The following is a 17493-nucleotide window of genomic DNA, read 5'->3' as shown; positions in this document are numbered from 1 at the left end:
GGGTCTCCGGCGGCCGGACGGGGTTGCCGCGTGCAGGTCATCGTTTGCATTCTTGGGTGTTGGTGAGAAAATTAGCAGGAAGAGTGCACTTCGACCCCAAAAGGCAGAAATGAGCTTTTCTGTTGTCTGCTTTTTCTCCTCCAGGGGAGAGACCGTTCTAACCCAGATACCGTCCAGACAGTGCCTCTCGGAAAGGGAACCTAAGGACGCGTTTCCAGTGGACCCCGGTGCCCCGTGACCGCCGTGAGCAGTCCCCTGGTGGATGACCGACAGTGACCCCGACCGCCCCGCCGAGGACAGCCACAGGACTCCCGACCCGACGCCGCACAGCCCGCAGCGGCCGCGCGGCCCTGGAGGCTGACGGGAGGCGCCTGTCCTTGAGCGACCTTGAAGGATAAACGAGGATGGGCCTCCCCGCAGGGACGCGTGCCTGCTCTCTGCGCACACGAGTGCTGTCCGCCCCAGGCCCGTATTTTCCTAGACCAGACGGTGGTGGCGGCGGGCACGCTGGGGCACGGGCGTCCGCGTCGGAGACACTGGAGGGGGACTCGTGTGCGCGTGGCAGAGACCGAAGAGGCCAAGCGCCGCGTCGAGGCGGCCGGCGCTCGGGGGGGACTGGCGGGTGACGCGCGGACGCGCGGTGGCCGAGCGGAGGCTGGCGGAGCGGTGGCGCCGCGGCCCGGCCTTGTCGCGGCGGGTGTTTCAAGTAGTCCGCGGAGGACAGGAAGGAGGCGGGGCCGTGACGAGGGCCTGACTGTCCGGTGGCCTTGGGGGGCCCGTGCGCGTTACCCCCTTGGCTCTTTCCGTCCCTCCCATCCCCTGTGCTCGGCCAGCCCGCGGAGGAAACACATGTGTGGGAGGACGTACGTTCTGCTTCGGCAAAGAGCTAGTTAAACACTAAGAAAAGCAGGCTTCTTTGTTTATTCTCAGGACCTTTCTGTAACAGGGCTATACTCTGTAAACTGCTCACGAAGGAACTGCCTGTCTTCACGAATTCTCCAGCCACTGAATCCCCCCTCCCCCCGGTCTACACCCGTTTTAGTGATGGCAGGAGAATCCCTGAGCAGCTTTGGGGGCCCTGGTGCTCTGGAACCTTCTTTTCCCCCTCCCTCCCCTTCCCATCTGTCCCTACACCAGCCCAGCAAGTCGGTGTCTTTTCTTCTTGGGCCCGGGGCCCTCCTCAGGATGAGTTCCTTCATTCCCAGAACGTGGAGGTCCCCAGGCCCGTGGGTGGGGGCGGCTTTATATACCTCTTCCTCAGTCCCGCAAATGCAAGTTTTTGTGGTGGGGGTTAAGGCCCGTAACAAAGGATCTTAAACCGTGCAGTGTATGCAGTTAAAATTGTATTCCACAGATATAAATATTTTCTTTTCCTGTTACCGTGACACTGTGTGTGATGGTAATATTTCTGAGAGTTTCAGATTTTTGCACATATGATTTTATGCATTATCAAAAGTTACTGCTGCCTTGAATGAAAATGTTCTGTGAAATTTTTTGCAAAAGCTTTACTAGGTTTTTTTTAATTGTGAAATTTTGTAAAGGCAGGAAATGGATTAAAAACAAGCATGCTAAATATATTTTTCAAAAAAGCAATAATTTTACATGTACAGAAATTATCCTAACCTTTAATACTGGTGAGAGCGACAGTTTACTTAATACAGTAATGGATTCGTGCAGTTTTTTGTAGGAAACGGGCTTCTGATACAAAGATTTGTTGAAACGCGTGCGCGCGCACATACACAAACCCTGACGTGTGGTTTTCCTGTTCTGATGATTTGTTGAATTATTATTATATTATTATTATTGTTGATGTTGTTATTAGTTAATGTTTGGTTCTGGATTCTACTTGTTACTGAGTTTAAATTACTTGACGGTTCAGGTGACTTTGTGACACTTGCAGGTCATGGAACGTAACTGGCTAGCTCACATACACACGTGTGTGCACACGCACGCGTGTATTCACGTGTATGTGTATACAGGTGCACGTGTGTGTGTGTGTGTGTCTGTGTGTGTGTGTGTAACTTTCTTACTTATTTGTTCCCGATGATTCTTGCACCAGAATGATCTGTCGTGTTGGTGGAATTGGGAATGTCCACGCAGATACCGTTACGCAGCTGGAACAGACCGTGCTGTAAAGTCGTGTTGAGCAAAGTTGCAGCGACACATTCCTCTGTTCGCCTTAGAAGGCAAAACGCCTTTTTGTCGACTTACGTTTGATCACTTTGATAGCCTGGGTCCCCAAAGCGATCAATTCTGCATTTCGTTTTCTTGGCCGAACGTGAGCAGTGACGGTTCAGGAATGCACAGGGGCTAGTGACTCAGTCCTGTCTGTCTCTCTGTGTCCTAGTTATTAAAAGCAACTCTGTTCCCAAAGTGACACGGAAGGCAGTGTCGTGTCCGTTCTTACTGTCCCAGACGCGGCACGCCGGGGCCCAGCTGGCATTCGGAGCTGGAGGGACGGACCCTCCCGGGAGCCGGCTTCCCGGGGGCGCCCGGTGGAGAGAGGGGCGCGTGCCTGGGGCCCCGTTGAAGAGCGTGCAGCCAAGTCAGCTGACGGAACTGTGCGCTGCGTAGAGTGCAGACGTAGGTTTCACGTGACTACACAGACGTCTAGGACCCTCCGAGGAAGCCGCCCTCCCAGGCAGGCGCACCGTTCTCGGGCCTGACTGTGGTTTCTTTCTTCCACTGGTCATCAGTATTGTGTTGGTTTGTTAATGCGTTTATGTCAGTGTGGCCATAGTATTTAATATGATTTGTGTTCTCTTATTTATTTAGCCAATATGTTTTGATTCGCTGTTTTTCGAATGATAATTTCCGCATGATCTCTCCTGTAGGTCACCTTCTGACTGTTACAGACTTCTACTACCTCTGCCGATCTGCTGTTTCCTTGTTTCTCAACAGGATTTTTACAGTGTTGGCGTCTAATGTAACTTAGACAATAAAGGGTTTGGTTGTCTACACTGCAGCTTCTCGGTGTATCTCCCCGCCCCCGCCTGCGCTCTCGCTGCTCCCGGCGCGGCTCTGTCCGTCTGGCTCTCCTCCTCGCCCTCTCCTGCTCCCCGCTCACGTCTCTTCCCCGTTGTTGAACTCAAATAACACATAAATAATAATGAGCTTATAGGAATCTTTCAGGTTATTCACTCATATTCCTTAATTTGAAGAATGAACATGTAAATTCTCTGAAAAGTCGGCGGGCAAGCCTCTTCTCTGGAAGACGGTCCCCTCTTGTGCCATTTCCCTGCCCGGTTTCCGAAGGTCTCTTGGCATCTCAGACGGATACGTCGCACCTTGGTCTAAACACAGTACAAATGTTCAAGGCAAGTGGATTTTGCCTTTTCAGTTTCGAAAAGTATTAAGTGCTCTGAGAGGTCCCTCCGATATTGACTCATTTAGTTTTTAAACCAAGAAAGACACTGGTTTCCTGCAAAGAAGGTACTCTAGGAAGTCACTCTGGCTGATGATTAAACGTGGCCGCTGGGTCAGGTAAAGCGATGTCAGTTTTGACCAGCGTGTCAAGAGCCATCTTCAGACTTGGCCACTCTGTCACGGGTTGTGTAACGTTCTAGAAACATCTATGTAAGGGGGCACACACACACACACACACACACACACACACACACACACACACAGATATAGTGACTTAGCACTCCGTTAGGATGGCTGTAGTGTGGAATGTGGAAGTAACAGGTGTCTCTCTGGTGTTTCCCAGGGAGCTGGCTCAGGGAACTGTTTGTTCTTCCCACTGAGAGAGAGAGAGAGAGAGAGAGAGAGAGAGAGAGAAAGAGAGAGAGAAAGAGGGAGTAGCTCACAGGGTAAATACTGCACTTTCTGTGGAAAGTGACAGCGCTTGTCCATCTGTGCCCGAGGATACTACACCCCCTGGATTCTCATGGCCACGTTCTCCTCACCAGTAATCCTGCTTCAACGCAAAACAAGCCATCACCCGCCAAGCCCTGAGAGGCTTCCGTAATGTACAGAAAGGAGGGACTGTATCTGCCTAACTTTTCCTTCCCACTTTCCAGACGAAGGAGCGTGTGCTGTTTTATCGCTTTTCACTTTGGTGAGTTCTCATTGCGGAACGTTTTGTTCACTGAGAAAAAAAAAATCACAGGCCAGGACGTGGAGAGGTGGTTTAAGTGCCCTCCAGAGCCCCCCGTGGGCCTGCGTGACGGGACTGAGGGAGGCTGTTCATTCTTCATCAACTTTGCTAATTATGCTTTGAGGCAGTAAAATGCAAAAGACCATAGAATTTGTATTTCTTTTTTTAAATACAATTTATAACATTATATTTTGTACTCTTTATATTAGAATTTGTAACTAGATTGATGTATTTAACTCTATTTCTGAAAAAAATAATTCAATGTTTCAGTTATGTGATAAAAATATTTAGATAAAACATATTCATTCTATTGGAATTTGAAATCAATAAAAAGATCTTGGAGTTCTTGAGAGATTTGTAAGACCTTTTTCCCATATTTCAGGAGGTGGCTTAAATCCTTTGACTGTCTTGATCTGTGGTTTTCTATTTTTTTGGAAGAACACACACCAAAGCGTTAGTGCTCTTTATTTCTATAAGCAGGGGAGTTTTAGCACGATTCATAAGATAATTCATCTAAAAATGTGTCAAGGCGGCCAGAGTATTTTTTTTTTAATCTTTTGTAGGCTGTAGGACATACACACTGCTTGTTTGTTTTTGGAGACGATGCATTTCTCCTTTCTCCCCTGGCTCACCTCTTCTTTCCCGCACCAAATACACTCACCACGCCTACTCTTAGAGCCGCGCAGGGCAGGACGTCCAGGATGGACACATAAGGAACCCCTGAGTCTGATGAGATCGTTGTATCCAGAACTTGGGGCTTCAGAGGCACTAACAACTTTAAAAAGATAAAATGTTTGCTTTAAAGGTAGAAGGTAGAGCTGTGTATCAACTCGCGGAAAAGGGAAGGGACATGGTGGGAAGACGGAGAGCCGGATGGTGCGCGAGCCCCAGGCCTGCACCTGCGTCTGTCAGGTGGGGTGGCTGATGGCGCGCTCCGTGCCTGGCCCTCCGTGCCCTGGGGTGGGAGCACCCGGTTGAGGGGTTCCCCGAAAGGCCTTTACATTCTGTAGACCGCACAGCCAGCCCTCGTCGTCGGGGCGTTGCAGCTCAAGCTCCCGAGAACCGCTGTCCTCCTGGGGGGCTGCTTTTATGAGAAGGGTCTTTAGAAGGCAGCTGACACTTAACCGAAAACTGATAGCACTGTGCTGTGACAAAGCAGATATCCCCCGCCCTGGGCTCTATCACACCCCCCCCCCCCCATGGGGGATTCCTTCCAGATGACACGGCCACGTGAGTTCACAGGTTCAAACCCAACACTGTCCCCAGGCCTGGGGTTTCTGCAGGGAGCCACGCCCCTCCCTCGGGCTCCCGCTGTCTGCCCCCTGGTCACCAAGTAGCACGTGGCATCCTGCCACGTGCTGGGGGGGCTCCTTGGCCAGTGGGAGGTGGGCGGAGGATGGCCACCGAGTACTTGCTGTGCTGCAGTTTGCCACGTACTGTGCTGGACGCGGGGACTGGACTTGGCCATCACACACACACACACACACACACACACACACACACACATGCCCCGCCATTTACGGCAGCACCTCCCTAACCCCTGCCATCTTGCATTTCTAATCTGTGCTGTTCATGTTCTTGATCTTCCCTTTCTAAAAGGTGAGTTAATTCAAGAGATTAGCGACATTATTGACAGAAAACATGAAATGCCCTGGTCTTGGCCTGTGTGACAGGTTCTTGTAGTCTCATTTCCCCTGTGCTTGGCGGGGGGGGGCGGGGCACAGGGCCGTAGCAGGGCTTCGAGGCTGGGGCAGGGCTGCAGGAGCCCGGCCGCCTACGACAGTGGTGCCACACGCCCCTCCGGGTGCCTTGATGGCAAGAGGAAAGAGCCAACGAAGATCGTAATGAGAATGCTTTTTTCCCTTTTTCCAACTAAAGAAGATCCCATGGAGAGGCTCCCATTCCCAGCCCCCTCCTAACGGGATATCGGGTCTCTAGGGCATCAGCCCCAAACGTGGTGGCCAACAGTTCCAGCTTGCAAAGGGCAAGAGGCATCTCGCCTTTTTCTGATCCCAGATTTGTCAGGGGAGGAGCAGTGTTCAGGGCGCAGGAAACCTCATCCCCACCCGACCCGGCACTTCCCCAGGTCTCCTCCGTCCTCTTCCAGTTCTGGGAATTCCTACAGGGAGCCATACCCGTCTCTCCAGCAAGGCGGCTCCCGCCGCCTTGGTCACCAAGTAACACGTGGCGTCCTGCCAGGGGGCTCCTTGGCCATTGGGAGGTAGGCGGAAGATGGCCATCGAGTATTTGCTGTGCTGAGCGGTGGCAGAGACCAACCAGAAAGCGTCCAGGACGGGGTAACAGGTATTGAAAGGGGAGGTGTCTTTTAAAGAAGAAAAACTTCATACAGCACAGGTGAGTGATTTCAGATACTGGAGGCCTACCAGGAGAAATAGCCAGTCGAGACTTGGGCATATTTTGCATTGCAGAGCGATGCTGAGGCAGTGGGAGGGACAGAATCACCTGAGGGTCAGGCCGTTCAACAGTAAGGCCGGCTGCCCTTGAAACTGACAAGCTTCCTGACCCTGGAGAGGTCAAACAGAAGCTTGATGTTCGTTTCCGAGCAAGTCAATATCAGGGTTCTTGCACGGAGATGTAAATTGCAACCACATGAACATGCAAGTCTCATCAGAAGATTCGGCTTCTTTAAAATTGTGGAACTCGCACCGGAAGTTCCTGACATGATGAATTCATCCAACAAATTCTGGGCGTCTGCCATGGCTGAGTTCAGCCCTAGGTGTTGGGAGAGGAAGATGGGCAGGATGGACCCCGCCGTGGGGAGAAGGCAGAGACCCGCGGAGGCCACGTCACGGGTACAGGCTCTAGGGATCAGGTGGGGGAGGCATGAGCCCACGCGGGGAGAGAGGACGACGATGTAGCCACATGCTTCCGTGTCGCCAGGACCCAGTGGCACCAGCCTGAAACTTCGGACACGGTTTTAAAAAATGAGGGAGGTGGTTAGCATGGAAATTTGCATCTGATCTCAAACCTTAGTGGACTTGGGTAATCTACAAGATTTCCATGGGGGAGAGGAAAGTGAGGCGTGAATTTCAGTGAAGAGAGAAAGTGCATCCTGGGAAATACCCATAGTACACTTAGAGCATTTGAACGGTCGGATTTGAAAGAGGAAAGGGATCGAGGTCATCGTCGAGGATCCCTTGAGGACGTTACCTCAAAAGCAGGGCGTCAGGCAAAGAGGTCAGCAGTGTGTTTCCGCGGGCGAGATACCGGGACAAAACCCAGCACCCGCCAAGCCGACGCGCTTCAGAGGCTGTGTACGTCTGCTCCCGAGTCCCTGCGTGTATCCGTGCCTTCTCTCAAGTTCAGAGACCCAGAGAAGCTGGCGGTGGACCAGGCAGCGGTTGACTGAGGGGAAGCTTCGGCACGAGACAGAGCAGGGTCGAGAAAGACGGGGTCAGTTTTGTGCAGTGAATCCTGTCCGTCTAGATCTGGGTGAGGCACTGTTCAGTCCGGACAGGCAAATTCAGAGCCGAATCCCAAAGAGCTGACGTCTACAAGGACGGCCGCTGTGCTGGGAGCCGTCATGCCTCACGTCAAGCCTCACAGCACGCCTCAAAGCCGGCAGTATTAACTCCAGTTTGCAGGTGAGGATGTAGAAATTCCGAGAAGGGCACCTTACTCAAGGTGGCACAGCCGGTGACTTGGGGAAATGCCACTGGGGGCCAGGACTACTGGGCGTGCACACCCTCTACTGTGTTCTTCTGCGTCGGTGTAGTGCGTGCAGGTGAGTAACCACGATAGTCTCTATGCGACGCGTTACCACTTCCCGAAGCACCGAGACCTCCGTTACCCCGCGGACCGCGGCAGGCGTCCCTCAAGGTAAGGGGTCAACGCTGACAATATCCCCGTGTTTCAAGAGCTGGGCCCACGACCATCCCTGGTTCAGAGCCAGACGTTTCAGATTTCCGAGCCCTTGTTTCAGAAGGACCCAAGTTTCCCCTGGTTGACCTCAGGTAAGTTAGGACTCGACACAGGGGTGTGAACACAGATTGGGATTTCTGGGAACCTGGCTGGGAGTTCCAGGTGTGTCCTAACTGAACACGGACATCCATTAGCCAATTTCTCCCAGATTCGGCCTTCCCTTCATGCTCGACACATCCTGTCCCCAAAAAACACCACCTGTGATCCTCTGTCCCCTCTCCATCCAGTGTGTGCTGTCCTGTCTTGGAAGGTCAGGCTTCCAAAAACAGTGGTTCACGGTCACTTCACTCCCAAATCTAGCTTTGAAGCCCATCCCCTACGTACTGCATTAAATTGTCTCACGTTACGGTTACGAAGGACCTTTTAGTTGAATATCCTGGTTTCTTTCCCTTTTGCTCTACGTGTTATTCAAACTGTCCTTTGGCAAATGCACGCACCCCCATTCATTCTTCGTACAACATTTACAACTTTCTACCTTTCACTTCGTTGTTACGGTTGGATTTTTGTTTTTGTTTTTGTTTGGAATATTTGAAGTAATTCCCGGAAGTCGTGACACTGCAACTGTAAATACTTCATCTCTTGAGTGACAACAGTTCTTAAAAACCCAGTAACGGGAATGATGCGTTCTTCACACTCTAGGATGCTTTCCATGGAATTTCTTCTCCAGCCTCCCTCCCCGCTTGGTTTCCCGCATCCGCTCCCTTGGTCTCGCCGTCCAGTTTCATGTTTCCCTGCGTGTCTCTTAGCCTGGACCCACCGAGCGTCCCCCCGCGGTGACTGTGGGCGCCACGCCCCGGGGAGCCTCGACCACACTGGGTCCAGCCCTGAGCTCTCGACGGGACTGTCGGGATTGTGTGCGGGCTCTCGGGTGCTGCCTGTCTCTTCGGCTTTTCCTCCCGCAAAGCCGTCTCCATGAGTGGCGTGGCCAACGGCTCGCGGGTCCCCTGTGCTAAAAATACGTGGGTTGTCCTGACTTCTGTTTCTGTCACACAGCTGTCCATTCTGCAGACCGGAATCTGGCCTCTCCCCTGCACTCACTGCTCCGGCCCTGGTCTCTCTCTTCTCTGAGCCCCGGGAACAACCACCTCGGTCTTTCTGCCAATTCACTCTCCCTCTGTGGCCATACAGGAATGTTCTGGAATGCGTGTTAGATCTTTCTATTCTCCTGAGTGAATTCATCATTTTCTGTTACTGCTAGAAAAATGCTGATTTTCTTCCTGTGCCTTGCAAATCATCACCCAACAACCAACAGTTTGCATTTCTTTCCTTTTTTTTTTTTTTTTTTTTTAAGATTATTTGTTTGGGTGGGTAACAGGGGCAGAGAGAGAGAGAGAGAGAGAGAGAGAGAGAGAGAGAATCCCAAGCAGACTCTACACTGTCAGCGTAGAGCCTGATGCGGGGCCAGAACTCACAAACTGTGAGCTCACCACCGGAGCTGAAATCGAGTTGGAGGCTTAACCCACTGAGCCACGCGGGCACCCCCTGGCTTGTGTTTCTCGAAGGTGCCTTGCTCTGCTTACACCCTTTGCCTTCTTTCCTCCAAGACTCAGGTCGATGAGACCCCCGCCCCCCAAGGAAGCCTCTGCTGGGCCCACCCTCTCTTCCCGTACCTCCTGTCCCACCCCGGGGTGGGCACATGCCTCTCCTCTGGGCTCCCGCCGCACACTGGGGTCCCCTCGCTCCATTTATCACAACGTCTGAAAACAAGTAGACCGTCTGCCTCTCCCACTGAGCCCTGAGTTGCTCGAAGGCAGAGAGGTTGGGCTGCTTTAAACCGCGTGCCTCAGTTTCCACAGCCATACAAGGATGGCCCCCTCAATCCTATCTCCCTCCCGTGTTATTGTGGCAGATGGCTTTATGGGCTGTATTCTGTAACTTCTAACACGATACATAAATACGAGTTAGAATTACTTTCAAGAAATTTACTTGGGTTAACAATTTTTTTTTTTCCCAGTTCCATAAAATCGACCTCAAATAACACGGTCTCTGTGCGCCCGCTTTCCAAAACCCTGGCATCGCATTTATGAATCAGGAAATTCCCGTTCCTTCTTTGACACACTAAAAGTGTGTCATTTCCCCTTTTCCAGGAAGTTTTTTGACCAGCCCCAGACAGTTGGATTCCTTACATCCACCAACGTGCCGACTTCGGGTGGATTGACAAAAGCAGGCCGATCGCACACGCTTAACGAAATGTAATGTGTTTTCTTAGGAGTGCTGCTTAACAACAATTAAAGAAGAAGGGATTGCGCGGTCTGCAGACGGGAATCACTTAACGGAAACCCAGTGAGGCTCAGATGCTTAGGTCTGCATTTTAGGGCCACCAGCCCGCCTTTGGGTTTCCGCTGGGATGCCTTCCGTCAGCAGCTCCTAACGGGGCCGTTCCGGGGGGCTCTCCGCTCAGCGCTGTGGAGCGTCAGGGTGGGTGCTCTCTGGATTCGCTTCCGTTGGGCGGCGGGCAGCGGCGAGAGCAGCGGATGCGGGGCAAGGCGGGCAGCGAGAGCGGCGCAGGCTGCCTGGGGGTGTGAGGGCGCCCAGGCGACCTCCGGGGGCTCCGCTCGTGGCCTCTGAGTGTGGCGGTGCCGGCCGGGAACTGGGATCCTGCCGGAGATGGCCCTGCTCTGTGGTTCCTCACACCAAGACATACGTGAGCAATTACCCAGCTCTGAGAGCGTGGGCGGGGGAGTGTGGGAGGGAAGGGCGGGCGGCTTCAGAACCCCCACCGCTTCCTGCTAATTTCCCAAAGAATAAAACTGGCTCCTGTCCCACGGTTGTCTCTGTGGCCTGAAGTCAAGGAGATGCCTGGGATTTATTAAAACACAGGCTGGTTGATCATCACGGAGAGTGCTTCTCGGTGCCCGTTCGTGATAGGTCATTGACCTTGCAGTGTGGCGGCCACCGACGTGGCCTGATCCGCCTCGTCCCCGAAGGCTCGCCGCCCACCGTGTGCCACGTCTGTTCTTGAACACCCAGGCCCCCAGATCCCCATGGCTTTCCAGCTTTGCTGAAGCCTCTGTTAGGTTTTCACCTAAGCGCGGTGCAGGCGAACGTGTTAATGCATCGTGTAAAATTGGGTCCCCAACACCACCCTTCGGTTCGCGATGAGCCCCCGTAGAAAGAAGGCAAGTGGTTCTTCAAGGAAGCGTTTGAAGGCCGCATTCCTGTCACGAAGATGCATTAAGGTTTGGGCTAGGGATTTGCCCTAAGTTAACTTAAAATCAGACAGAGAACGTGAAGGTTGGAAAACCTCTTAGAGACCACGTTGTCCAAAATTCTTGTCTATACAGATGGAAACGGGTCTGGGGGTGGGTTCCGAACCGCCGCTCGGCACGGGCTCGTAGTGATGGTCTGCGGTTTCATTGTATTTTGTAATCTTAGGTTCTAAGTGTTGTTGTGGTCTTTCTGGCTCCCGCCGAGGGTCTTTTGTCGTTTCTACCGCGTTTGACCCCCTCCTTCCCCCTCAGGCTTACATTCTTCTGGGTTTGTCTTGTTTTCCTTCCCCCAAATCATCTCAAGTTCTGCCCAGGAGACTGGACGCCCAGCCCAATGTTCCCATGCGCTCCAGGTAAGCTCCTGTGTGGATCCGATCTCTGACAACGTCAGGAACAGAGCGCAAGTCCTAGGAAGGTAACTCCGGGGCGTCGACCGTAACCTCGAACACACAGCCTCCCCAGCATCCCCTCGGAGACTCGCACCCGCGTGTCACGCAGGGGCTTCTTTCCCTTCGTATCCATCCTTTTACCTCCCCCAGTAACGGGCAGGATTTGGCTACGTGGCAGGTGTCGCAAACACTTGCACTAATGCAGGGACGGTGGTGGTGCGGAGGGAGGGCCAGCGGTCCCTACCTCTGTCCTCCTCCGGAAGGAGTCACCCTGAAGTTGCCCTCTCCCACCACTAGATGGTAGATGGTGGTCACACATGAATGGAAAGCAACCCGGATTTCAAATTCGTCACTTCTTCATTATTGTTTATAGCAAGGGTGTCCTGTGCCTACCGCTTCCCGGGGAGCGGGCTTGCTGACATTAATGGGTCAGATGTAGGTGATTAAACTTATAAGGTCTTCCTAGATTTTCAAACTTAAGTATTTTTCTACATAAAAGCTAGACAGCGAGTCCAGCCATAAACATAATTAATTCCACTAATGCTAGAAATATTTCCGGTTTGGGGAAAGACGCATATCTAATGTTTGTGGTCGTCATTTCACAATATTGCTGAAACCCCACATGAGCCCTGTATTTTGCCACATTCTAGTCAACAAACATGCCAAGCAGCATCATCTAGTCAAGCAGCATCATCTCTGACGTCCTGGGAGGTATGCTGTTGGTGGTGGATGAAACATTTTCCTTGACAAAACGTTTGTGCTTCTAGAAACTTCTTTCCTTAGATCTTTCTCAGCCTGTGTCCTCGCGTCGGTCAGCTCCTGGCTCGATGCCCTTTTCAGAGGCGCCCCCACAGGGTGGGGTCCTGATGATATCAGCCTCATCATCACTGTCCCCATCACCAAGCACACCATCGCCACTCTCACCATCACCATGATCACTGCTGTCACCATCATCCTCATCATTAACATCGTCCTCCTATGCAAACGAGCGTCTTAAAAGAAAATAAAATAGCTGGTAAGTTAGAACTCCGATTTAGGGAGGAGGTAAGATTGAAGATGAAAATTTGTGTGTGACTAACCATTCCTGGCTAAACCCAGGAAAACGGGTGAGCTTGCTAAGAAAAAAAAACAAGAACAACAAAGAGGTCAAAGTGTCAGTAGGTGATCAGGCTCCTGCAGGAACGAAGGAGTGTAGCCAGTTACAAGTTCAGAGCTGGCAGGGAGGGGGCATTAAATGCTGAAGTGAGATCAAGGCAAACATTAACCCTGAAAAGGCCCTTATTGCTTTTAGGGAGCCCCGTCCTTATTGATGTGGGGGTGGGGTTTCTGTGGAGCGGTGGGGATGGGAGTTCATTAGGCACAGTGCACCTGCTACGGCGCCTGATGTGATCGGAGGTCTGTCACCCAACTGCCCTCACACCTCCGTGCAGCCCGTGGAGGTCAGGGCCGTGGCTGGACGTGTGTGGGTTTGAAATCAACCCAAGGAAGGAGCCCCTTCTGAAATGTTTGCTTGGAGAAGTGGAATTTAAACCTGCGTTTACAAGCCACTTAAATCAGTTACGTCATTTCTAAATGGTCTCTTGGCAGAGGGTGGTCATCGGGGACTTCCAGACTATTTCTTTTCTGGTGGCACTACTTTAGGAAGAGGCAAAGGAGCGTCTGCTACAGTGTAAGGTTGCAGAGAGAAGATCGAGAACTCACTGCAGGACCGATAGGCAGACCTCGGAGATACCGCGGGTTCGGTTGCAGACTGCTGCAATAAAGTGAATATCGCAATAAACGCGTCAAAGCAACTTTTTGGTTTCCCAGCGCATATAAAAGGCTACTAGTGTAGTCTGATAAGTGTGCAACAGCATTGTGTCAAGAAAATCATGTGTATGCCTTAATTAAAAATGGCTTCACTGCTAAAAAATGCTAACCGTCATCGTCACGTTCAGGGTATCATCACCATTGATCACAGATCACCGTAACAAATATAAGAGTAACGCCAAGTTTGAAATCCGGCAAGAATTACCAAAATGTGACTCAGAGACACGAAGTGAGCAAGGAAGAAAGCAGCACCGAGAGACGTGCTCCGTGCAGGGTCGCCGCAAACCTTCAATTTGTGGAAAACGCACTATCTGCCGAGCTCAGTGAAGCAAAGTACAATGTATTGTGATGTATTGCAATGAGCTTATGTTGTCACGGAAATATTTTATTAAAATAATTACAAGGCAAATAGATAAGTGACTGTAATATAACATGTCTGGCTTTGATAAGCTTCTTTATTATTTTCTGGTAAGTTCTAGCTCATATAACCTTGAGCCGGTATGTTGGGGACAGCTTCTAAGGTCAGGGCCATGTGTATGTATCTGACACCTCTCAGCGGACAGGCCCTCGGGCGAAGGATGGGGGGACAGGGAGGGCGGGGGGGAAGGAGAGGAAGGAGGAAGAAGGAAATCGTGCGGCGTCTCCAAGGTGTTTGAAATTTGCTTACATGTCCTATACTGGATCAATTCCATCTAGAGACACGGGAACGAGTTGCAGACGACAGGACTGTCATGACCTTAGTAGGGTTGGGAAAACTGAGGGAGGTGCCAAGAAATAGACTGATGTCGCTCCAGTTTTCAAAAATAGTAAGGCAGCAGATTCTCCCAGTGCACACCTGTTTGCTTGAGTCGTCTTCTGGAAAACACAATTAAAGAGATGGTCTGAGAGCACCTGAAACAGAAAGCACTCCACGAGGAACAACGTCACGGGCCCCTCGGTCCAGAGCTGAGGTATAATTGGCCTTCTGGAAAAGTCAGTTAAATACATAAAAACCGTGGACACAAGTGATTGTGAGTCCAACTGAATTTCCCCCTTTGAAAACTTAAAAATAATTATTCGGTGAAAAAGTTGAGAGGAATTGCCTATCTGGGCTGGAGCAAGGCATTTGGCCAGGTGTTCCTGGAGAAAAACAGAAACCGTGAGCTGGACATGAGCACAAATGAGACCGCTTCCCGAGTTACATATTTGCTCATTCAAAAGATATTTTGGTCTGTTTGTTTTTAAAGATTTTCTTTTATTTTTTAAAGTAATCTCTATGCCCAGTGTGGGGCTTGAACCCACAACCCCAAGACCAAGAGTCTTATGTTCTACCAACTGAGCAGACATGCACCCCCAGAAGAGATAGATATAGATGTTTTTATATTTATTTTTGAGAGAGAGAGGGAGAGAGAGAGAGGGAGGGAGACCCAGAATCCGAAGCAGGCTCCAGGCTCCGAGCTGTCGGCACAGAGCCCGACTTGGGGCTCGAACCCACGAACCGTGAGATCATGACCTGAGCTGAACTTAGATGCTTAACCGACTGAGCCACCCAGGCGCACCCCCCCCCCCAAGATAGGTAATGAATACCCATGCAAACACATTTATAATAACAGAGTGACATTTTAAAAAAATGAGGGTCCCGATTTAGATTTGGAGGAACTCTTGCCTGAAGTAATGTTGAAGCTGAGCCTAGAAGGATGGATAGGTATTTGCTGGGGGAGGGTCAGGGAAGAACATTCCAGTCGGAGGAGTCTGGCTCAGCAGGGGAATGAAAGGTGGTGCGTGCAGGCAGAGAACGGGGAGGTAGAGTCAGATGGGTAGCAGCCAGAAACGCAGGCCGTGTGGGCGATGGGAGGGCCAGGACTTGGGGTCTCAGTGCTGAGTGAAAACGTGAGACGCTGATGTTTTCTAAAGCAGATTGTGTCGTGACCGGAATTCTGTTGTTTCAAAGCCCATCATGCTGCTGGCCGCAGAGTGGCTGGAGAGGGGCGGACCCCTAAAGTAGGGGGGAGAGGGGGTGACAGCTTGTCTCAGGAGCGGTGGAGAAGTGACCAATACTGCCACGTATCTGGGAGGCAGATTCCCAACGGCTGGGACGGGATGGGGACCTGCCGGTGGGAAGCGTGACGCTGGCCCCCAGAGGGCCGCTTCTGAGTAGGGGAGTCCCGGGAGAGGCGGCGGGTCCCCGCAGGAGGCTGATGGGCCGCTGTAGCTGACGTGGAGAGGCGGGCGGACGGAGACACTGTGGGTGCTCCTGCCACGGGCTCTGGGTGCTTCACACCCATCTGAACCGCACACGTTGCGGACCCGGACGTCAGACTTTCAGCTGCGAGAGATGCAAAGGATCCTTGTTGGTCCTTGGGGACAAACACCTTGCTCCTGGCCCTTTGCTGGCTCGCCCAACCAGAACCTTCCCTGACCACCATCTCCCCCGCCCCACGAACATCAGCGCAGGGCTCTAAGGTGCAGAATCCTCACTCCAGAGTCCCACCGAGTAGGGAGGACCGACGGCATTGGCTCCACAACCCGGGTGTCTGTCAGTGCCCCCTCCTCACGCGGGCTGGGGGCGGGGGGGCTTCCAGAGGATGCGGATTAACTGAGGCACGCCGTTTCCATATTGCGGGTCCCTGGAGCTTCCCAGCCTCTGTCATGACACTTGTGTGCTAACAGGGACCCAGCGGAACAGCCAGTAACATCGGGCGCTGATGGCACCCGGCGCTCTTCACCGTGCTGTCGCCAGGGTCCCTGCGGGGCTCTGGGAAGCGCGGCAGGGGATACGTTAATCTCCGCTTCATCGTTTGGAAAACGGAGGCGCCAAGAGGGTGTGCTTGGCCGACGGCCCCTTGTGATGAGCAGGCCCTGGGGCTGGCAGGTCCCCGGTTCTGTCTCTAGGCTCCTGCTCTTTCTTTCTCCTTTACCACACGCACCTGCTTTAATTGTTTGCCAGCACGTCACTGTCCCTGGGCTTCCGGGCTGGGCTGGGTGCTCCGCCCGCGGCCGGGGGCTGCCGGGCCGGTGAGCCCCCTGGGAAACGGACGCGTGTGCACCTGCTGTTGAGCGTTCACGGCCACCGCTGCCCACAGAAGCGCTGTCCACTGTGCCCCCGGAGAGAAGGAAACGGTACATACGCCGTGGAAAGCGATGTTGCCAAGAAGCCGTCGGGGGACGTTTGTGGTTCCTCGGAGACAACGTGTCCTCGTGAGGCATTCACCTAAACGCGATCTTGAAGATGAAGGCCACCGTTCTGGCCCTCCCGTTCTTTGTATGAAAACGTCGTGCGCCCTTGGCATATTGTCACAAGTCGCTCGGTTTGGGTTGTGCCACGTGGAGAGGGTGTAGGGCCACGTTCGTAGCAGCAAAGCCGTCTGGCATTGGGGTCAGGGCGGAGCCAGGCTCATCCTTCCGGGGATGTTGTGGGACACTCTCCGCTCGCACAGAGTGATACGGGGACGGGCGTCACCCCCATGCCCGGGGTGTGAGGCAAGTTCCGACATCGGCCACGTGTGGTAAGGACTTTCCCCGGGAAGGAACCCGAGTCCCCGTTCCGCTCATTCGAATCTGTTCTCTTTTGAGAAATGATCCTTTTATAGTTCTGTCTTGGCAGCCATACCCAAACCATGCAAGTGATTGAAAACAAAAAAAACCAAAAAGCGGACATTTCCAGTAAGCCGGGACCGAGAAGGCGGTATCACACCAGCCCGCTTTCAATTGACTTGACTTCACTGTAGAGATGAGGTTAATGAAAGAAATGCTTTTCCCGCGGGGAAATGTCATGGAAAGGGCCTCGATATTGATGAGCTGTAGCAGTGACGAGAGGAAGTTCGGCCGGCCGCCGCGTTGTCCCGAGCGGGGCCGCTGTCACCGGGCCAGCGGGGTCTCAGGCTCCGCCTGTCCCCTCGTCCCGGGAGGTGGGCGGCCTGTGTACTCGGAGAGGGCCACCGTCTCCAGGTGCCTCGCCGTCACGGCGTCCCGCCAGGGTCACCCGGTGTCCCCCAGGGCCTGAGATGTCTGCACCACCTACCCGAACGTCCCCACGGGCCCGCCAGCCGCGGTCTGTTTATAGGGT

The 17493-nt window shown here is 52.7% G+C and overlaps 1 protein-coding gene across 8 annotated transcripts in view; it reads left to right on the top strand.

Annotated features, from left to right (window-relative positions):
• ZNF516 (zinc finger protein 516) overlaps positions 1-4449 on the top strand; it is a 126456-nt gene extending 122007 nt beyond the window's left edge. For all 8 annotated transcript variants that reach the window (XM_042910519.1, XM_042910520.1, XM_042910522.1 and 5 more), the window contains one exon: positions 145-4449. In XM_042910519.1, coding sequence (XP_042766453.1) covers positions 145-161 — 17 coding nt within the window. In that variant the 3' untranslated portion in view covers positions 162-4449. The remainder of the gene's footprint in view (positions 1-144) is intronic.
• The last annotated feature ends 13044 nt before the right edge of the window (positions 4450-17493 follow it).

Source organism: Panthera leo, chromosome D3 (genome assembly GCF_018350215.1).
Source record: "Panthera leo isolate Ple1 chromosome D3, P.leo_Ple1_pat1.1, whole genome shotgun sequence".
NCBI classification, from domain to species: domain Eukaryota; kingdom Metazoa; phylum Chordata; class Mammalia; order Carnivora; family Felidae; genus Panthera; species Panthera leo.
The sequence above is the reverse complement of the archived record's forward strand: the minus strand, read 5'-3'. Positions and strand labels throughout refer to the sequence as shown.